This window comes from Neolamprologus multifasciatus, chromosome 2 (assembly GCF_963576455.1).
Source record: "Neolamprologus multifasciatus chromosome 2, fNeoMul1.2, whole genome shotgun sequence".
Lineage (NCBI taxonomy): Eukaryota > Metazoa > Chordata > Actinopteri > Cichliformes > Cichlidae > Neolamprologus > Neolamprologus multifasciatus.
Genome location: NC_140440.1, coordinates 34,010,091 through 34,031,214, shown reverse-complemented (window position 1 = coordinate 34,031,214; position 21,124 = coordinate 34,010,091). Strand labels below are relative to the sequence as shown.

At 40.0% G+C, this 21,124-nt stretch overlaps 4 protein-coding genes across 6 annotated transcripts in view; 2 read left to right on the top strand and 2 right to left on the bottom strand.

Moving 5' to 3' along the window:
• Positions 1–4,143: 4,143 nt before the first annotated feature.
• upf3b (UPF3B regulator of nonsense mediated mRNA decay) lies at positions 4,144–8,970 on the bottom strand. The gene is made up of 10 exons (XM_085131092.1): positions 8,538–8,970; positions 8,227–8,333; positions 8,034–8,140; positions 7,842–7,940; positions 7,541–7,651; positions 7,415–7,458; positions 7,151–7,339; positions 6,909–7,066; positions 5,638–5,959; positions 4,144–5,560 (listed from the first exon to the last, which is right to left on the bottom strand). Exons 1-10 carry the CDS (start codon positions 8,646–8,648, stop codon positions 5,417–5,419), a joined length of 1,392 nt encoding a protein of 463 aa, XP_084987218.1. The 5' UTR covers positions 8,649–8,970; the 3' UTR covers positions 4,144–5,416.
• A 504-nt stretch (positions 8,971–9,474) lies between these two features.
• Positions 9,475–10,638, top strand: ndufa1 (NADH:ubiquinone oxidoreductase subunit A1). Its single transcript, XM_085131318.1, has 3 exons — positions 9,475–9,733; positions 9,816–9,905; positions 10,548–10,638. The coding sequence occupies exons 1-3, from the start codon at positions 9,632–9,634 to the stop codon at positions 10,566–10,568; spliced, it is 213 nt and encodes a 70-aa protein (XP_084987444.1). The 5' UTR covers positions 9,475–9,631; the 3' UTR covers positions 10,569–10,638.
• A 4,020-nt stretch (positions 10,639–14,658) lies between these two features.
• On the bottom strand, positions 14,659–18,086 carry nkap (NFKB activating protein). 2 transcript variants are annotated; one of them, XM_085131180.1, is made up of 8 exons: positions 17,443–18,086; positions 17,089–17,169; positions 16,668–16,732; positions 16,485–16,580; positions 16,255–16,297; positions 15,972–16,169; positions 15,362–15,511; positions 14,659–15,064 (listed from the first exon to the last, which is right to left on the bottom strand). In XM_085131180.1, exons 1-8 carry the CDS (start codon positions 17,898–17,900, stop codon positions 14,890–14,892), a joined length of 1,266 nt encoding a protein of 421 aa, XP_084987306.1. In that variant the 5' UTR covers positions 17,901–18,086; the 3' UTR covers positions 14,659–14,889. The 2 variants fall into 2 exon arrangements, with proteins under 2 accessions (XP_084987306.1, XP_084987314.1); XM_085131188.1 differs by having other exon boundaries at positions 16,255–16,294.
• A 913-nt stretch (positions 18,087–18,999) lies between these two features.
• The window catches only part of zbtb33 (zinc finger and BTB domain containing 33), a 7,622-nt gene continuing 5,497 nt past the window's right edge, over positions 19,000–21,124 (top strand). Inside the window, exon 1 of one of the 2 annotated variants that reach the window (XM_085181666.1) lies at positions 19,000–19,476. In XM_085181666.1, coding sequence (XP_085037792.1) covers positions 19,164–19,476 — 313 coding nt within the window. In that variant the 5' untranslated portion in view covers positions 19,000–19,163. Of the gene's footprint in view, positions 19,477–19,504; positions 19,842–21,124 lie in introns of those variants that run through there. The other variant, XM_085181676.1, reaches the window with a different exon arrangement.

Genomic DNA, 21,124 nt, shown 5'->3' with positions numbered 1-21,124 from the left:
TATAAAATCTCAATATATGATTATAAAGCAGAGTACCTGCTTTAAAATCCTAAAGTCTAGGTTTTAGTCATTACTTGACCTTCTTCTTCTTCTTCTTTCATATGGTCTCTGTAGGGGTTGCCATAGTAGCTCATCTGTCTCCGTCTCATCTTATTCCTAGCATACTCCTCAGCAGGCCAAACCTCCTCAGAAACTGAACTTCTTACAGGAGTACACTGGAATCCATCCTGATAAATGGTGAACCAGCGTGGTATGCCATCTGCACTCCTGAAAGAGCTTCACCAAGTGGTGAAAATGGCAAAGCACATTGTTGAGAGGAAGCTCCCACATCTGGACTCAATCTGTGCCATCATCATGGAGAGAAAAGGCAAGCAGACAGTGTCACTAAGGACAGTACACACCCTATTCTGTGGTTGAATCTCTGCCACCTGGCCAGCTCTTCAGAAAGATCATTCACTCACTACATTCACAAATCTTGTCTGTGGTTTTCCATGTTTCCTTTTGCCTGGCACCTCCACATTCAAGATTTCATGCCCAGTATATCTACTATCCCTCCTCGCTAACTTTGTCTCCAAATAGCCTGACCTGAGCTGTCCCTCTGATGGACTCATTTCTAATCTTGTCCATCCTTGTCACTCCCAGTGAAAATCTTCAACTCTGTCACCTCCAGCTTTTCAATTCAATTCAATTCAATTCAATTTTATTTATATAGCGCCAAATCACAACAAATGTCGCCTCAAGGCGCTTTTCAGGTTTCACTTCCACCTTGTAAACCTTCCCTTTCACTCTTGCTTCGATCCTGCTATCAGAAATTAACCCTGACACCTGTCTCCACCCATTCCACCCTGGCTCCACCCTCTTCCACACCTCTGTTGTGCACTGGATGGTTGATCCATTCCTCACTTACTCTCATTTGCCAGATTCACTGTTGTTTTTATTGCTTTTTTTTTCTTCAGTTTTTCTTCCTGGCTTCCGCTTGGATAGACATACTACATGCTTTCAACCTTTGGAATGCCAGGACTGCCATAATGAATTAATTAAATACACCATTAAATAATTAATTAAATGTGGCAATAATTAATTAAAATCGGAAATAATTAATTACATAAATATTTATGACACATGTAATTAATTAATGACACATTTAATTAATTATTTAATGGTGTATTTAGTTAATTCATTATGGCAGTCCTGGCGTTCCATACCAACCTGCATTGTGTTTAACCTCTTAAGAATTTTCAATTCAATTCATTTCACAATGCTGCCAGCAGACACATCCCTGTTTGTGTTTGGTCATATTCCACCATCACCACCTCTTTCATGTGAAAGCGTCATTGTGAGATTGGGAGTTGATGACTGCCTTTGTGTCATCGATTAGCCTGATTGCTGTCGTTAGCCTCAGTGAAGCCATAGTGCTGGCCTCAGGCGTCTATACTCAGTAAACCACAGACAACATAATACAGACGCTTGTCACTCACCAAATCCTAAGTTGAATTTTAGAGAAGAAACAGAAAAAAGCAGAAGTAGGAGCATAAGTACAAGTGGAGAAAAGGAGTTTTATTTATATTTTGATTTATTTTGCTATGGTAATTTGAGCTTTTAATGATTTCTTGATCTCTTTCCAAGGTAAAAACATTGTACAGCATCTTTAATGATCTTAAAAAACAAGAACTAGGTGCACGGGTTTGAATTTATTTTGGATTTTCACAAATCCTGAGGCATGTATATCCCCCACTAATATTAAGTTAAATGTCCCTTAGCAAGTCGCATCTCGAGCAAATGCTTCTGGCATTATTCTGGCTGGACATTTGATTACTCTTCTTAGGAGAATTGATAGAGTTCACTTAAATTGATTGGTTTCTTGGCTTTTAAGCATAGTCCACAAATTTTCAATAGAGCTGAGGCCCAGAAGCTTAATGTTATCCTGATTTTTCCATTCCCAAATGAAAATTGATGTGTGTTTAGAATCACTGTCCTCTTGGAGCACCCTGCTGTATTCAAGTTTCAACCATGTAGCTGTTGATTTGAGGCGAAGTTGAAAAATAGGTAGTCCTCTCCTCCATTATTCCATCCACTTTGTGCAATGTACCAGTATCACTGGAAGCAAAACAGCCCCAGAGCATGATGCTACCACCACCATGCTTCACATTTGGTACAGCTGCTGTTAAGCAGGTTTGAAAACATCACCTTTACTCCTCTGAACGTATTTCTTGTCACTGTGGCCAAATAGTCCAATCTTGGTCTCGTCTGACCATAAAAAACTTTTTCCACGTGGGCAGCTCCAAATTTTAGGTCAAACTTGGAAATTATTCCAAGACATATTCCCAACTTGTGCAAACCTACATTTCTCATTTTTAGATATTCACTGAGTTCTTTGAACTTTTTAATTGTCCTGAGTATTGGTCCACCCAGCGAGTGCTGTCAAATAAATCTCCAAAAGTCCAGATGAACAGAATCAACTTTTGGAGATTTACTTACCTGGATGATTGAGCATGCATCAAGATGTCAAATAAATCCTTTTTAAGCTGGCAAACAGAAACTACCAGTTATTACTAGTATCATTAAAAGCTTTGAGTGTATCTACATAATTGATCCTGTGTATACCATACAGTTGTTACTGTGTGTGGATTAGAGAAAATCCCAATTCCTGTTTTGTTTTTTTAAGTTATTAAAGATGTAAGCTGTACAATCATTCCACCCTGGAAAAAGAAACAGCTCAAGAAATAACAAAAAGCCCCAAATTACCTTGACATTCATGAGCCAAGCAAACTTCTGACTTCTCTTCTCCTTCACTGTGATATAAATCCTAAAGTTTTCTCTTCCCTCCCTGTTGTCTCTGCATCTGACTGCCGTTTTGCCTCATTTACTGGTGAAAAATTCTCAGTTCCAACTGAGCTGCCCCATTGAATGAGCGTTTGTTTAATGGCACAATAACAACACCACCTGTTTGAAAGAGCACCAAAGCAGTCTTGACAGTCACGTCTCTAACATTTGCCGCTGATGCCGTGATATTTTTTCCACAGGTTGGGAGCACCTTGGCTCTTTGTCGTTCTTTTTTGACTTTTCAAATCCTCCTTTTCCCATTTAAAGGTTGTAATTTTGCCTTCACCTGCGTCCATCTGGTAATAATCATGAAGAAAAATAAGATAAACAAAGAAAACGAGATAAATGCAGTGTAACACTACAGAATGGATCGTTGTTATTTATCCATTTGAATTGCACTAGTCTGGTTTTATTTCAGAGTCCCTGGGCTCCTGCAGGCTCATTTATAGGCGCACTACTTCCTCCTTTTTCCTCCCCTTTTCACACACCTCATAAGAAGCTCCGATACTAGACAGGTGAGCTGAAATAATATGAATCCAGCTGGAAACAACACATTATGCTGCTGTAAGTGTAACAATAGCTTCCTTCTGGTTCGTACACCGTGCATAGTAGCACCTCTCTGGCTGAAGTGAACATGAAGGGAAGAAGGAAAGAAGCCGAAGCACATTCTCACCTGAGCCTTTCAGTCACGACACTAACCCAGTTTGAAGTTCAGCTTTAAAAAAAAAGAAACACCCAAAGAAAAACTGCTGCTGCAGCATTACCTCCAAGTGCTGCTGCTTTGCTTTTATCCCTGCTTCCTGCTGCTGATGTCCACAGCAAAATCAAAGCACACCTCATTTTTTTTCTCCATGCAAATTATTTCATTTAAATGTTTCACGGCAAACGTCGTCATGTTCCAGGTCGAACCTGCAGGGTAAATGAAATAATAACCCCCCCAAAAAAGGCATTTGTTTATTCTTACTTTTGTTTTGTATGCAGACAATAATCTGGGATAGATCTGCATGTAAACGGTGTCATTACCACGAGCTTATAATGTGAATATTTTACTTTGTTGAGTTATCCTGATTCTGTAATATCCAAGCACAAGGTCGTGAGTTCCTTATTAACATTCTTACACTTCTCTTGATGGACAATTGTTTATTTCTTTAGTTCAAAGGACTAAGTGTGGCGTCTCTTTCTACTGCACACAAGCTAAATGGCCAGACACAGCTCAACATCAAAGTATTTGCTAGGTTGTTAGCTTTCCCCCCCCACTTATGACTGAACAACAATCCAGATACTGGATCACATCATACCTTAAAAAAAAGATACTCAGACTTTAGTGACGATCTCTTTTATTAGTAGTCAAAAGAGGCTACAGTATGTTAGCATCACCAGCAGTGATATGTTTCCATGCTGCATTCAGATTAGAGCATCGCAGATGAATGTTTTAAGGACAGTTTGAGATTAGAAAAAGAGGAAAGGCCACACATTGGTTGAGTCAGCTCCAATTTTACATGCCAGTCTAGTCAAAATGGCTGTTTCTCCTTCGTCACTGACTGAATGAAATGAAAACAGTTGATCCCAGATAACAGAAGCGCAGATTATATCTGCCAGTTCATGTTATATATGAATTGTACGGCTATCCAAGCAGAGTAAAGCCGAACCCTAAGCCCTAAACATGAAACCCTCAAAGCAGTAATGTGAGTGTGCGAGTATAACGTGGATCAAAATGGTATAAACAGGAACCTTAAAGCCAGAATAGGTTTTCTATTATTGTGGCCTAGGGTCTGTCTGATCTGTTGTGTTCCAGGCTCCCACCTAACAGAGGAGACACGAGCGAACTGGCTCTTGGACAATGGATTTACTTGATTTAGTCGAAATATAATACGTTTTTAAAAAGTGTAATAAGGCATTGCGTTGACTTCTTGGGTTGCTGCTCCTCTCACTTGCTGGCTTTTCCTGTGAACTGTGAATAGTTCCCTAAGGTAAAGTCTGGAGAAACTGGGCTTAAGGATGGTGTGCATGGAGGAGTTAAAATGTGTACCAGTGAGCCCTCACACATTAAACACAAGCACAACTCAAAGGTTTGTGAGCAAGGACGCTGGGATTGAGCCAAAGGTGTCATTTTTATGTGTACACTTCAAACTGAAAGTGCCAATGCTACAAAAGGAAAATCATTAAAGAGTGTAGAAACTATGCTGTAGAACTCTGCAATGTAGAAATACTGACTGACTGGAAAGTTTGAGCGAGTTTTAGATGAAAGACAAGTTGAAAGCTAAAGTTTTCAGCGCCTACCACACATTTTCCATCAGAGAAACTCTACTGAAGTAAGGTCACTTTGAGTTTATGTGGTCCAAGAAAGCTTTGGCTTCACTAGTGTGCCCTACAGCCAAACTCTTTCCAAAGTTTACCTCTTTGATCAAACAAAACTAAACAGGGTCACATTCAGGCACTAACAGGCTCCACAATCACACCTCTGCCTCTGAGACTGGGAGACCCTGATGCTGTGCTGCACGTGGCCTCCAGAGGCCACTCTGCTGCTCTGAGCCCCACAGGCCTGTCTCCTCTCTCTTCGTCAAACGTAAAAATGCTGCAGGTAGAAATCTGCTCAGTCGTCTTCTTTCTCAGCCACTTTCCTAGCCTCGGTATCTGGCTTTCTGTCAGCGGAGTTGGATTCAGCTCCTCCTCCTCCACCTGCAGTACGGTTGCGGCTTCTTGCACCTGGCTGGTACAGCTGAATAGCAGGCCGGTCCTGATCCAGACAAAGAACAGGCTCAGAAACACAACTGGATGAAATCGTGTGATGATTTAAGACCTACGGGCAGTTACCTTATTCCGTAGCCGCTCTCTTTTCCCACCCTCCTCCTTCTTGTTGTCTTTAGCAGGCTTCTCTGGCTTCTCAGTGTGTGGGGAGTCTGGCATGTTTTCACCCTTCTTCTTCTCCAAGGCTTTATCTTTTTTAACCTCCTCCTCCCGCTTCTTGAAGGAGTTATCTCCATCCTGATGTTCCCTTCTTCTCCGACGTTCCTCATCCTGTCGCTTGAAGCGTTCCCTCTCTTTCTGCCGACGCTCCTTCTCGCGCTCTCGGTCACGGTCTCTGTCTCGATCCGCGTCACGCTCCCTGAACTCCTTCCGCCCATCTTCGTCCCCTCTGTGGGAAAAGCACAAGCTTGACTGAACCTATAAGGGACCATTTTCATATGCTGCATTCAGATTAGAGCATCGCAGATGAATGTTTTAACGACAGTTTGAGATTAGAAAAAGAGGAAAGGCCACAGATTGGTCGAGTCAGCTCCAATTTTACATGCCAGTCTAATCAAAATGATCATTTAAATAAGATTTATGGCACATAAACCAGATGTATCAGGCTAACTAACCACAACTGCACACCACTGACACCATCACCTGCGTGGCTTTGAATGATTCAATCGTGCCGCCTCCTATAAACATGCAGGTCATATGGACTATGCTTCTAAATTGTCTTTCTTTGTAAGTATGGTGATCCTGTCCAGTGATTCCCACCGAGTGGATCCTGGGAAAAATTCCATCCACGACGAACGTTAGCAGGTAGGGAAAATAGATAAATACATTTTTGTATGTACAAACTGGAGAAACCGGCTCAGTCTAGTTTTACCCTAGATGCTCGTTACTACATCACATGCCTTCGGTTTTGGTTTTGGTTTTGGAAAGTAAGTATTGAGCCACCACTTAATTAAAATCAAGTAGCAATCCATGTAGTCTGCCTTTACAAACATTTATTTAAAACAAAACAAACAAACAACACACTAACAACAACAGTCTTCCGGTGGAACTCCTACATTTTCCACAATCAACTGTAAGCAGTGCTATTGGAGAGTAGAAGTATTAAATAACCACATCAACTCAACCACAAAGTGACAGATCAGGTGAAGTCAGAGAGAGCTGAGGCTAGTAAAGTGTCAACAATGTTTTGCTGGCTCAATACCCACAGAGCTCAAACCTCCTCTGGCATTAACATCATTCCAGTATTAAATATAATGGGGTCAACCTAAAATAGCTTGTTCACTTGAGGGTTGAAGGTTAATGTATTTGGACAATTAAAAGAAGAGTGAAGAACTAACTTCCTTCCTCGATCCTCCTTGTGCTCAATGTTCTGACGTCTCTTATGATCAGAACCTCCCAAAGATCTGTCCTCTTTATTTAGCTTCTCTGGTTTCTTGGACTTCTCTTTTGGCTTCTCCGGGTTGCCTTCATCTCCTCTCTCTGGCTTCTTCAGGAGCTACAACAGAAAAAGTAAACACACATTAAGAACTGAAAGTTGGACACAGTTTCGAACTTATTCTTTCAACTATTGCACACACACCTTTATCTTTGGCTCGTCTTTAGCTTGGTCTTTGTCCTTCTCCGGCAGTTTCTCGAGCTTCTTCATCTTCTCTGCCTCTTTGCGTTTCCTCCTCTCCTCCTCCCTCCACTTACGACGCTCCTCATCGCGCAGACGTTTGCGCTCGAGTTCCCTCCTTCTTCGCTCTTCTTTCTTCTCCTCCCTGAGTCTCTGAAGAACATTAAAACAAAATGTGTGAGGCCAGCCTTCAGCAATATATACACATCTCGACTTGAACTTATTTACCTGTTTATTCTTCAGGAAGTCCAGCAGAGGAGTTGTTTTTTTAGCTTGAACAAAGGAAATGATGAAAATTATTCATTCTGCAGTGCGTTTGTTTGAAAACTATCAGTATTTGACTGCAAAACATACCAACGAGTTCCTTTGATTTAGCCTCAATCTCCTCCAACAGGATCTCAGGTGTAGACGTTAGCTTCTCGTCGTCCCCGTTGTAATATTCAAGGAACTTTTTGTAATCTGGATCTTAAAGTCAAATGAAACACAAATAAACACATTAATGATTATAGCAAGACTACGTTTTCCTGTATCTTTATATGTCTTTATACGTGTTCCTAAATTGCACTTAAAGTGGACCTATAATGCTTTTCCTTATTTTCTGACATGCTGTTTTACAGTAGATGAATTGTATTTATCAAAGGGTGAATATATTTACCTTCGACAATTGTTCCACACTTTGCATCCTTCTTTTTACTTCTTTTCTTGGCAGTTTTTTGAAAAGGTGAAAACTCCACAATGGCAGGATACTCCTGACCTGTTTGTAAACATCATGTGGAAAAAGATGAAACTTCGGGTCCTTCCTATGGAAATCTTTAAATCAGTTTAGTAACTTCTTCCCTATATATACCTCTGCTGTCAATGAATACATATCCATCAAAGCGATCTCTGAAGAGGACTATATCCTCTTGGTTTTTGAAGTTGATATAAGCCCTTGCAAAGAGGTGAGGGTAAAGGCTGAAAGAGGAAAACACATGTGTCACACATATACGAGTATATTTATCTTTTGTTAACAGTGAGGGAATCTTTACAGATAAACTCACCTCGTGTCGTTAGAGAAGAACTCCAAATAGTCCACCTCTGGGAGCGGTTGCAGTTGCTCCTCTAGCTCCTCTTTGGTGAGACTTGGTGGTAGTCGTCTGATCACAATCTATTTAAAAAAAAAAAAAAAAATCATAGGTGAAGTTATTATCCGGAGAACAAAGTTGGGGCTGATAAACAAATTTCTTAAGTTCACGCGCACTGTATCATTATACACGTGAAAGATGATAAAACACTACAACATAAAAATATTGCAATTTTATAAACCTGGCGGTTTATAGCAACATGAGCTAACGCAGCTAGCAAGCTTTACCTTTGTCATGGCCTCCTTCTTTTCCTTGGACTTCTCCGTTCTTTCTCCATCTTCACACTTTATCTCCACCCTTTTCTCCTTCGGTCGATTGTTTTCTTTGTCTTCCTTCATTGCAGCAAACTTTACTTAATCCGGGACTTGGGTCTCATCTCATTCAGCTAACTTGTTTACCTTTCAGCGAGTTAGCCTCTGCTAGTGAACGAAGTAACTAGAACTTCCTCACTGACGGTTAGCGCTGCGCTTCAGCATCAGCGCCGGAGTGGGGCGCTGTACATGAACTCAATTGTGCCTAGGCAATTAATTTAATAACTAAAATATATTTTGTGTTGTTTTATTTACATTCTTAATTAGTTTGTCCGTGAAAGGAATTATTCGGAGAGGTTACTTAATGCTGTTAGAAAGAAATAATGCTAGCATGAGCCAAAAAGAGCTTCCGCTTTTCAGATACACTTCAATTTAAAAGCTCACTCGGTTGAGTTCGTGGTTTTTTTGTTTGTTTGTTTTAACAACGTCGTGTTTGGGGATTTCTAGACAAAAAACAAAACAAAACGAACGAACGAAAGGAAATTAAATAAATCAGGATTTTTTAAGATTGCATAATTCAAAATTTCGTGGTTTTAAGTCGATTTTTTTTTGGGGGGGGCGACTAACTCTAAACTCAAATTTTTGAGATAATAAAGAAATAGCAAAACGTTGATAGCAAAACAAACGTTTATACGTTTTTTTTTCCAATGACAAGTGTCCATAAAAACAATTAACATATAATTTGAATTATTATTGAATTTTTTACCACTATTTTTCCTCCCCACATATCCATGTCCGATCGGTTTCGTCTTTTGACAGTAAAAGGATAATTTAATCAAGTAATCATCGATTTAAATTTACGATCAAAATGAATTGTTGAATTGAAGAGTTTTATCTTGAAATTCTTCAACAGGAAGTTCTTCTCTTGTCCTGGAAGAGGAACGTAGGTCGTGCTGACGGTCGACATTTTGCTACTTTCTGGGATAAATAAACAGCGTTAGGTAGGTTTTGGGGCAACTTTGTTGTCCTCGAAGTTGCTCTTTGTCCCCTGACAGTTAGACGCTGTAATCATGTGGTATGAAATTCTGCCCGGACTCGGCATCATGGCCGTGTGTCTGATCATCCCTGGTATCGCCACCGCGCAGATCCACAAGTTCACAAACGGAGGAAAGGTGAGGATGCAGGCGCTGCCAGCAGGTTCTCGTGTTGTGTACCAGACTGCTGGATTATAAAGAGTGTGTTTTTCCCCCGCAGGAGAAAAGGATCGCTCGGGTTCCGTGGCAGTGGTATCTCATGGACAGAGACAAGCGAGTGTCAGGAACCGGACGCTACTTTGACTCCAAGGTTAGCTTCCCTCTGCCCATAATAACTAAAAGTAATGCTAATGAATAGCAAAGTGTCCAACTTACAGCCTTCCCCTGAGACTACAGCTACATATAAATATAAAAATCGCTTGAACTACCCGACAGTAGTGTGCACAGTTTCATAAAAAGCAGTATGTGCAAATACGGTGCACTTTCAAAACCCTAGGTTTGTTTCAGTTAGTCATTTCATGGAGGCACTCCTGGTAGCACATTTGCAGGATCTGGGGTGCATCTATACATAGGTGCATTTTCAAATGGCTATAACTTCATCACAAAAATAATTTTTATCCAATTGTCTCCTATAATGATATTTAACCTAAACTATATAAGTATGCAAACTGATCATCCCATATGCTCTCTGCCAAATAACCAGATGCCATACTATAGCCTCATATAGTACCACACGGTGGTCTTCTTTGTTCTCGGTCATCAGATATCACCAAAATCCATCAACTTTGTAAAATACTGAGGATTTACAGGCAGCGATGGGGGTGTTAGTCATGTGTAGAGCATAAAAGGAGACTTAAAAAGTCCACAAAATGAGTTATTAGCTTAAATGAACACAATGGCTGCTCATGTAGAACTACTTTTAATCCTTATTTGTTTCTCTTTTTCTCACCAGGGACTTGAGAACATCCACTGACGAGGAACCCGGAGAGACCCGGGAGAAGAAAGTTCTTTGTTGTACATTAAAAGATTATATTTAACATTCAGTTGTTTGTGTTTTTCAGTCTTTTAAGATGGGTGATTAAACTCTTCCACACACTGGGAATCTTGTGAGGCTTCTTATATTGATTTCTACCAGTAACAGAAGGAGAAGGAGTGCAGTTACTATTATTTATTTGGTTTTTTTCATATCTGTTTAAATGTTGACAGGTTTACTGGACTTGAGATGTATAACAGTACCTGCTGTTATCATTTAGCTGTAATACATCTTCCTGCAGCATCACATTAACTGTAACTAACGTTATTGTTCTGAGTGGCTTTAACAAATAACTGTTAAACAAAACAAAAAGACGTGATCTTAATCCATACATTTTTTTCAATACAGTTCATTAATTTCTTTCAGTTTTTTACAAATTTATTTAAAAAAAACTTCTATTACTGTCCTTCATATAAACAAGCAATAATGAAATGCTGTGAAAAAAACAAACATCAAAAATGTCTAGTAAGAAAAAAATATAATAGTTCTGTATTAGCAATTTTTAGAAATTGCACCAGTGAAAAACATCTTAGAAGTCACAAGACTTTCAACTCGTAAATAAATAAAGGTTTTAAAAAACAGATGAAGTAAATGTACATTGACCACTGATGTACTATGATGACGTTAAAGAAGCTGAAACAATTACATTCGCTGTGGCATTGTTTTGATAAGCTTCTGCAATGTCACTGTCATTGATGATGGTAGATTGTGACTGCTGCGCTAACCCTTCTCCAGCACATCCCAAAGATTCTCAAGGAGGTTAAGGTCTGGAGTGGCCAATCCATGTGTGACAATGATGTCTCATGCTCCCAGAACCACTAATTCACAATTCAAGCCAGATGAATCCCGGCATTGTCATCTTGGAATATCCCTGTGCCATCAGGGAAGAAAAAAACCATTGATGGAATAACCTGGTTCAGTATAGTCAGGTAGTCAGCTGACCTCATTCTTGGAGAACATACTGCTGCTGAACCTAGACCTGACCAAATGAAGCAACCCCAGACCATAACACTGACCCCACAGGTTTGTACAGTAGGCACTAGGCATGACGGGTGCATCATTTCATCTGCCTCTCTTGACGCACCCATCACTCTGGAACAGGATAAATCTGGACTCATCAGACCATGTGACCTTCTTCCTTTGCTCCAGAGTCCAATCTTTATGCTCCCTAGCAAATTGAAACCCTTTTTTCCAGTTTGCCTGACTAGTGGCTTTCTTATGGCTACACAGCTGTTTAGTCCCAATTCCTTGAGTTCTCTTCGCATTGTGCGTGTGGAAATGCTATTAAACAAAGCCCTGAGTTCTGCTGTTTTTCTTTGATTTGATTTCATCAAATGTTTAAACCAGGGGTGTCAAACTCAAATACACAGTGGGACAAAATTCAAAACTGGAACAAAGTCGCGGGCTAACATTACTATTTATTGAAATATATTTATTCCTCTAGATATAAGAATGAATCTTTTCTGATGGACTCAAACAAGTTTTGCTGAAAAACTGAATATGAAACAAGCAAAGTTTAATACTAAACAATATACAGTGGGGCAAAAAAGTATTTAGTCAGCCACCGATTGTGCAAGTTCCCCCACTTAAAATGATGACAGAGGTCAGTAATTTGCACCAGAGGTACACTTCAACTGTGAGAGACAGAATGTGAAAAAAAAATATCCATGAATTCACATGGTAGGATTTGTAAAGAATTTATTCGTAAATCAGGGTGGAAAATAAGTATTTGGTCAATAACAAAAATACAACTCAATACTTTGTAACATAACCTTTGTTGGCAATAACAGAGGTCAAACGTTTACTATAGGTCTTTACCAGGTTTGCACACACAGTAGCTGGTATTTTGGCCCATTCCTCCATGCAGATCTTCTCAAGAGCAGTGATGTTTTGGGGCTGTCGCCGAGCAACACGGACTTTCAACTCCCGCCACAGATTTTCTATGGGGTTGAGGTCTGGAGACTGGCTAGGCCACTCCAGGACTTTCAAATGCTTCTTACGGAGCCACTCCTTTGTTGCCCGGGCGGTGTGTTTTGGATCATTGTCATGTTGGAAGACCCAGCCTCGTTTCATCTTCAAAGTTCTCACTGATGGAAGGAGGTTTTGGCTCAAAATCTCACGATACTTGGCCCCATTCATTCTGTCCTTAACACGGATCAGTCGTCCTGTCCCCTTGGCAGAAAAACAGCCCCATAGCATGATGTTTCCACCCCCATGCTTCACAGTAGGTATGGTGTTCTTGGGATGCAACTCAGTATTCTTCTTCCTCCAAACACGACGAGTTGAGTTTATACCAAAAAGTTCTACTTTGGTTTCATCTGACCACATGACATTCTCCCAATCCTCTGCTGTATCATCCATGTGCTCTCTGGCAAACTTCAGACGGGCCTGGACATGCACTGGCTTCAGCAGCGGAACACGTCTGGCACTGCGGGATTTGATTCCCTGCCGTTGTAGTGTGTTACTGATGGTGACCTTTGTTACTTTGGTCCCAGCTCTCTGCAGGTCATTCACCAGGTCCCCCCGTGTGGTTCTGGGATCTTTGCTCACCGTTCTCATGATCATTTTGACCCCACGGGATGAGATCTTGCGTGGAGCCCCAGATCGAGGGAGATTATCAGTGGTCTTGTATGTCTTCCATTTTCTGATGATTGCTCCCACAGTTGATTTTTTCACACCAAGCTGCTTGCCTATTGTAGATTCACTCTTCCCAGTCTGGTGCAGGTCTACAATTCTTTTCCTGGTGTCCTTCGAAAGCTCTTTGGTCTTGGCCATGGCGGAGTTTGGAGTCTGACTGGTTGAGGCTGTGGACAGGTGTCTTTTATACAGATGATGAGGTCAAATAGGTGCCATTCATACAGGTAACGAGTGGGGGACAGAAAAGCTTCTTACAGAAGACGTTACAGGTCTGTGAGAGCCAGGGATTTTCCTTGTTTGAGGTGACCAAATACTTATTTTCCACCCTGATTTACGAATAAATTCTTTACAAATCCTACCATGTGAATTCATGGATTTTTTTTTCACATTCTGTCTCTCACAGTTGAAGTGTACCTCTGGTGCAAATTACTGACCTCTGTCATCATTTTAAGTGGGGGAACTTGCACAATCGGTGGCTGACTAAATACTTTTTTGCCCCACTGTATATATTAGCTGTATAATACCAGTAAGCCAGCTCTGATAGTAATTTGGTATGGGCTTTGGCCCGCAGGCCAGAGTTTGACACCTATGGTTTAAACGTTTAAGTGATCTTTTTTGGCCAGGCAGTGTATATCTGATATATATAACATAGATGTTTACATCAATGCTGTAACTGCAATAAGTTAGTTAATTAACCAATTCGCACTACAACCTGGTTTGCCTCTTACCTGTAATTATTTTTATTTGATTTAATAACTGTACAGTACTCTCTGTTTATAGTAACCATTGTAATGTAAATATGTAAGAAAAATTGTGTATGTTTCTGTTCCGTGTCCTGTGTACTGTTTGTTTGTATATTTGTCTTTTTGGCTGCTGTTACAACCAAATTTCCCCTTGTGGGACAATTAAAGGATTAAAGGATTATTCTATTATTTTGAAATGAAAAAGAAAGTGCTCGGAACAAAGAAGTAGACTTTTGCTTTAGACTGTGGTCTTGGAGTGGCTGTAAAATTGATTTGGCTGTACTTTACAACACAGCTCAAACTTTTTTTTAAGTACTGAAATTTTCATGTGGTTCCTTTCTGTTCTTAAGAAGCTATTTGCTCAGATATTTGCTCAAAAATACTGGCAAATATTTATTTTAAATATTCAGAGTTTGAAGGTAAGCGTTCTTAAATATGCTACAATTAACTCTTCACAAAAAAAAAGATCAGTTACTTAGTTTTAAAAGAAAAAGGCCTTATTTAAGTGGTTCACTCAGTCTGAGGACCTCCTGCACTTTAAAAAACAATAATACTACAAACTGCTCTTTTTTTTTCCTAAATTTTTTCTAATCTTGATGCATTTATCACTTATAGTAGAACTCCCGGCAAAAACAGAAAGAAATATTAAAATGATAGTGAAAATTTATTTAACATTCTGGTTGGGAGCATTTGAAAACATTTACAAGAGATGGATAGAAAAGGGAAGGAGAATACAACTGAAAACTTCTCAGACACATTTTTTACAGTTAAAACACTTCTGCACTGTACACTCAGTTCAAACTGAGAGGAAAAAAAAGCTTTACACCTCATGTCACCAAACAAAGAGTAAAGGTTCCAATAACAGGAGACAAACTGGTCGTTCACTTCTCCTCCTTGCCTTTGGTTTTCCTGTACACCATCTCCCTGAAGCTCGACAGGATCTTGCTCTCTCTCTTCCTCCTCTCCTCCTGGTTGAACGATGCCAGGGCTCTCTTTTCGTCTGCGCTGTAGATCTGGTTTTCCTTTCTCAGACGCACAGCCTCCATACGACGATGTCTGCGGGGCGAAAAATTTGTCAGTATTACAGGAAGAAAAGCTGAACGCGCTCCTGGATCTGCTCAACTCAACCCAGCCTAGAGCACAAGCTAAAGCAAATGTTATAATGTGCATTGACATTTAAAGCAATCAGCTCTTTTTCCCCTCAGGGAAAAACAAGCATGTTTCTGTAAAAGATAAGACATAATGCAGATCGTGGAATATCTGTTGACAGAAAAACCTGATCGTTCAGTATATTCAGGCAGTCAGCTGACCGAATTTTTCATGAAAAATGTCCATTTTCTAAACATTACATACCTGCTGCCACTCATGACGTAACCAGACTTCTCAAAGTTTGCGATCTCATCGCTGGTGAGACCGATCTCTCCTCTTCTTGGGATACGTTTGCCAGCTTTCACGTACTCTGCCATGGCAGCACCTTCACCTGGCAACAGGGCGTGACCGAAACTGGAGGAAGGAGGAAAAAAAGAAAAAGAAGCTTTTATCAAAAATTCTGCCAAACGATTTCGACAAGTTGTGTGGTGGAAATGTTTAACAGAGTCTGTCTTATTGTGTCACATCTGATAAACTGAATCACGGTGATTTCTATTTTTTTATAGCCTAAATAAAACTGAAAGACCCAATCAATTATCATCGATCTTCAATAAAGTCAACTCTACTATCACTTTTTTTTTTTTTTAAATCCCAGTCCTCAAGCTCACGGTTTAGCAAGCAAGTTTGAAAATACGTAACCTCTGTTATTTTTTCTGTTTTCAGACATTTAATCAGTTTTCTGTGCTGTGCTGTACAGGTACACTCCACTGTAAACAGCAGTTGTTTTTGGGAATTCAACACAAACTACATTAGGGTTAGATGCTTTTCCCTTTACGTTTGTTAATGCAGGAATTAACCCCGAACAGAGACTCACTCCAAAGGTCGATCGTTCTGAGACATGTGAGTGAGAGGAGCTTCGGGGCCGACCACATGCTCATCCATGGAGGTTTTCTCCACCCACAACACCCCATTGGGATCTTCCTCCTCTTCGTCCTCTGAGGCTTCGCTGCTGGAGTCGCTGCTGGATTCCTTCCGGCTTTTCTTCGCCTTCTTCTTCTTGGACTTCTTAGACCTGACGGGAAACAGGATGCTTGGTTAGTCAAATGGGCTGTTACCACGTCAACAGAGCTGATGCACAGCTTCGTATCAGAACTTACTTTTTGCTCTTCTTTTTCTTTTTCTTCTTCTTTATTTCTTCTTCTGAAACACAAAAACAAGACAGTTAAACTGATGAATCTGATTAATCCTTTTTTTCTCTGTATCTATGAAGCGCCTTGAGGCGACATTTGTTGTGATTTGGCGCTATATAAATAAAATTGAATTGAAAAAATTGAATTGATTAGAGAAAAAACAAAACAAAAAAAAAGGTGCTTTTCGTTCATCTTACCATCCGAATCTGATTCAAGCTCACTGTCCTCCGAGTGCTTTTTGTTCTTTCTCTTCTTGGACTTCTTCTTTTTTTTCTTTTTCTTCTTCTTCTCTTCTGATAATAACAGACAGAATGGGTTTGTTATAAATTCACAGAAAATGTTGCATTGCTGTAATTTATGTGTGTCCACACTCTGTGTACCTTCTGTGCTTGATTCTGAACTGCTGTTTTTCTCGTCTTCTTCAACTGGTGTGAACTCATCGGAGCTGATGGAGGCGAAAGAAATACAGAAAAGAATTTTTGATACCCGAAAATAAGACAGAACAACGCCTGATGTCTCTGCCAGGGTGCCAACAGGTATGACACATCAAGACCTTTTAAATAACTGCTTAAATAAAATTTAACAGGAAAAGTAAGATTTAAAAGGTGGTAAAATTGGTTAAAACAAAGTCATTGCGAAACAGAAACTCTTACGGTGATGAGACTAAAAACATCTAAGACCAAGACACACAGAATTTAAGACAGTTTTAATTAAAAAAAAATATTTTACAAATAAATGCAGTTTTAAAGACATGTGTCTCCACAAACCCAACAGAAAATTAGCAGTATGTTCCTCACTTACTCTGGCTCTTTCACTCTGGGTGAATATCCCCAAACTTCAGGGCAACCCAGCTCGCCGATCCTCTCCCTCTCCTGCAGACGCCTAAAACATAAGTTTCCAAAAACGTGTTTTTAACTGAAATGTCAAACTACACTTAGATTAGCAGCAAATCAAAAGAGGACAGCTTCCATCTGTTTGGTTTTTGGTAACAGATACATTGAAGAGCCCTCCACCTCCAGCGGACTGTTCATCTGAAGTGGTGGCACGTCATAAAATGCACCAATAGGCTCGTGTACCTGAGGACTGATTTGTATTATGGGAATTGCAGGGTTCAGGCTTTGATAGCTTTTCACAGTGATGTTGGACTTTTCATACCTGGCGATAAAAGCCTCTTGTCTCTGCCGCTGAGCGTCGTCCCTCTGCTGCTCGTAGTAATAATCATCTTTGAGGCCGCCGTGTTTTCCCGGAGGCTCGGACCAGTGGTTGCTGTGGTTGTGGCTGCTGTTGTTGTTGTTGTTATGGCGCTCTCTGGATCGGGACCTTGATCTGGATCTGGACCTGGAGCGGCTACGACGAGGACTTCCTATGCGGATCCGTTTAATGTTTCTGGCCTCTTTGAATCGACGCTCCCGTTCCTCTCGCTCCCTCTCACGGTTGCGTGGCTTAGGGAGTTTGGGTCCGAAGCTGTCCGGAGACAAGCTCCGGTCGCGGCTGTCGCTGCGATGGCGACTGCCGCTGCGATGGCGACTGCGGGAGCGGGTCCGAGGTCTACGGGCCCGAGGACTGCGTGGCTCCCCACCGCCGTCAGAGCTCGATCGATCCGACAGAGGCATGCCCTCTGACCGTAAGAGACTCACTGCAGGACGGGGTAAAAAGTAATTAATTAAGTAATTAGAATCTAAGTAATCAGTATCTAAGGGGAGATTTAAAAGATGTCGCACACAGTTTATCTTCTTCTCCCTACGCAGAGAGCGTTTAATAACAGGAAGTACTGGTTAGTCCGTCCCAAAAAAGAATCCGACGTCACATGTCATAGAGAACAGTTCCCAACATATTGATATAACACAATTTTCTTGCATTAAAATAATGTAAAAAAGAAAAATTCCTCAAAACTTGCATAATTACTAGCAATATGTATGGAATAAGTCCTAGTAAAACCAGTCACATTAATTTAGGATATTTATCTATGTTTCTTTGGCTTATACTTTCTTTAAGTTTTTTTTGAATAGTTTTATAGGGAAATATTTGCTAACAATGCCTGCATGTATACTTGTAGACAGTTTATGTGCATGTCAGTATTTCCAGATGACAAAACTGAGAAGGAAAGCATAACTAATTTAATTTGTGTATACTGTGTACTATTGATAAATATGTATTGTGAAAAACGAAATACGGTATGAATTATACTGAAGTGTATAATATAATCACTATGTAAAGAAAAAAAATAGACTGTTCTTAATTTTTTTTAATTCCAAATTCATAGCAACAGTAACAACTATAAAAAAATATAATTTCTTAGCGTGGTTTGATATCATTTTTATTTTTTTCCAAATGCTAAGCTGGCGTTTACTTTTTATTACTTTCTGTTTTAGCTTTAGATTAATTAATCACTAATATGAGGGGAGATTTGTCAGGGGCAGATTTAATCATTTTAGAGTAGGCATTACAATTTAAACATTTAACCAAAGAGTAAAAATAGAAATTTCCAAAATGTTTGAAAATTTTTCTTTGTACATTTTTTTTAAATTCAGTAATAATTCTGTTTTAGTTAGCCTATTTTTCACAGGTAAACATGGGATGAATAAACAAAAAATTATTAATTTTATATCAGGTCAAAAAAAATTATTGATTTATTTTATTTTGCAACAAGGTCGGGCGGGGGGTGGGACGCGGGGTAGTCCGAGTTTTGTGGCTGTGAGAAACCCAACTTCCGGTTTTTCGCAACGCGCTCACGCGCCACCGGAACTACCGGGGTTTAACCGACCAACACACGGTCGTGTCTCCTACTGCTCAACATCTCTGGAAACTGGACTGCGTGTTCACTAAATTTGAGTCTTTTTTAGCAGCAAAGAAACAGAGCAGCTCGGCACGTCAAGATGTCGTTTTCTATAGTTCAAGTTAAAAGAAAAACGGAACCCGTGAGCAAGCCCGTGGAGGAGAAATGCGCAAAGGAGTACTTTTTCACGGAACTGGACACCACTGCTACATGTATGATCTGCAAGCAGAAGGTTTTATTCAAGGAGTTCAATATGAAGAGGCACTACGACGCAAAACACGCGGAAAAGTATAACCCATACCAGGGCCAGAAGAGGAAGATGATGTACGATCAACTTCAGAGAGAGTTCAACGGCCTTTCACCGCCGGCTTCCAGCCTAAAAAGAGAGGATGAATTCAAACGCTCTTCTGCAGGTACTTATTCAATTGACCATTTATTCACCTGTGACCGTTGTGAGCTTTTATTTTGAAGGCGAGACTTATGAACCGGCAGTTATCGCGCTGCTAACCGGCGTGCAAAAAGTAAACAGTTTCCAGCTGAAATAACCTCAGATCTGAGCTTTATTTGTATTTATATGAAGCTAGGACGATGTTTTTAAATGTACTTTAAAGCCACATAGTTTGCATTTGAATGCTTATAATCGTTTACGACTGCGACTCCTGGTGGCTGAGGATGAAAAGTGAGGCTCTCTGTTGTTGTTAGCCATTGTTTGTCGTTCATTAACATATCCGCTGGCTGCCACCCTGCTCACTCCTGACAAAATCATCAAGCTTTGCAGGTAAACCTCATCAATTTAACGCTGCTGTTAGAGAGGATTTCGATTTGGCCTCTATTCTACTAGAGACATGCTAATAGTATGCTAAACAGCGGGCCGCGATTCATTAAGGAGGAAACGGTGCTACCTTTGTTAGCAATAGATATCTTAAAAGCTTCAGTAGAAATAATAATTGCGCTCTCAGTGTTGCATTAATACCCCCTTAATGTATTTTTAATATGTACCTCAATCTGCCTTGGTGTCACAAGAGGCTAAAAATGTCCCGCAAATTAACGTTTACCTAGCGCCAGCTAAGGAACGGTTTTGTTTTTGTTGCCAGGCTAACGTAATTAGCATGTCTGACATTGTGTGCACAGAAACGGAATCATGCTGTCCGAGGTTATAATTAACACAAACTAAACTAAAAACATACAGATGTTCACTTTAGGTTTAGTCTTTGCTAAGGAGAGGAAGATGTCCACTTGCCTGTGACTGAAATTATAATACATGATCTAAACTGCCAAAATGTATATCTCCTATAATACAGTGAGTGAAAAAGACACAAACGGTAATAGCTAAACTAAAAAACCCACCCTGGATACCAAGAACTATATTAAGATATTTTTATGTGCATAAATAAATTCACTAACAAAAATATAGGAGGCCAAGCTGGAGGTGGCAGAGTGGAAGATTTTGCCATAATTAGAAATTAGTATGTCAGAGTGATTTGTGCATAGGAAGGTTAGTGGATATACTGGACAAAGACTGCTGAATGTGGAGCTGCCAGGCAGGAGGGTAAGAGGAAGACCACAGAAGATTCATTAATGTAGTACAGGAAGATGCAAGGATACAGTAAGAGTGGGTCATAGTGAATCAGCAAAAAGAACAAGATGCATTTAGTTTGTAATATTTGGAAGACATTGCAGTAGTAGTGTAAAGTGTTAGCTTAAAAATTAGTTTTTCAACTATACTCTTTTATATTATACACTGTCCCATTAAGCCACTTTATCTCCTTTTTCCATTACTCAGTTTATCAAGCAATAAACAATTTATTATTATTATTATTATTATTATTATTATTATTAGTTGAAACAGTCGCCTGCAGATGCTGAGTTAACAGACTGACTGACTGACTATACCAAAACATGAGCCATGATTCAGGCTGAACCTCCTCGTGTAAATGTTCTGGGTTGTTTTGATGTTCTTGTTAGAACTGGAAATGCAGGAAATGACAAAACTGAATTTGAGCCAGCTCTTTTACTATCTGTTGACATAACTTGTGTAACTCACATTGCTCTGCATGGTGG

Coding starts and splice junctions, on each gene's coding strand:
- nkap (XM_085131180.1), bottom strand. CDS start 17,900: ATGCCTCTGTCGGATCGATCGAGCTCTGACGGCGGTGGGGAGCCACGC. Junction 16,170..16,254: donor AAGAAAAAGAAGAGCAAAAA/GTAAGTTCTGAT, acceptor GTTTCCCGTCAG/GTCTAAGAAGTCCAAGAAGA. Junction 15,065..15,361: donor TACGTCATGAGTGGCAGCAG/GTATGTAATGTT, acceptor TTCGCCCCGCAG/ACATCGTCGTATGGAGGCTG.
- upf3b (XM_085131092.1), bottom strand. CDS start 8,648: ATGAAGGAAGACAAAGAAAACAATCGACCGAAGGAGAAAAGGGTGGAG. Junction 7,067..7,150: donor AAGACGAGCCAAAGATAAAG/GTGTGTGTGCAA, acceptor TTTCTGTTGTAG/CTCCTGAAGAAGCCAGAGAG. Junction 5,960..6,908: donor AAGGAGGATCGAGGAAGGAA/GTTAGTTCTTCA, acceptor CTTTTCCCACAG/AGGGGACGAAGATGGGCGGA.
- ndufa1 (XM_085131318.1), top strand. CDS start 9,632: ATGTGGTATGAAATTCTGCCCGGACTCGGCATCATGGCCGTGTGTCTG. Junction 9,734..9,815: donor AGTTCACAAACGGAGGAAAG/GTGAGGATGCAG, acceptor TTTCCCCCGCAG/GAGAAAAGGATCGCTCGGGT. Junction 9,906..10,547: donor GACGCTACTTTGACTCCAAG/GTTAGCTTCCCT, acceptor TTTTCTCACCAG/GGACTTGAGAACATCCACTG.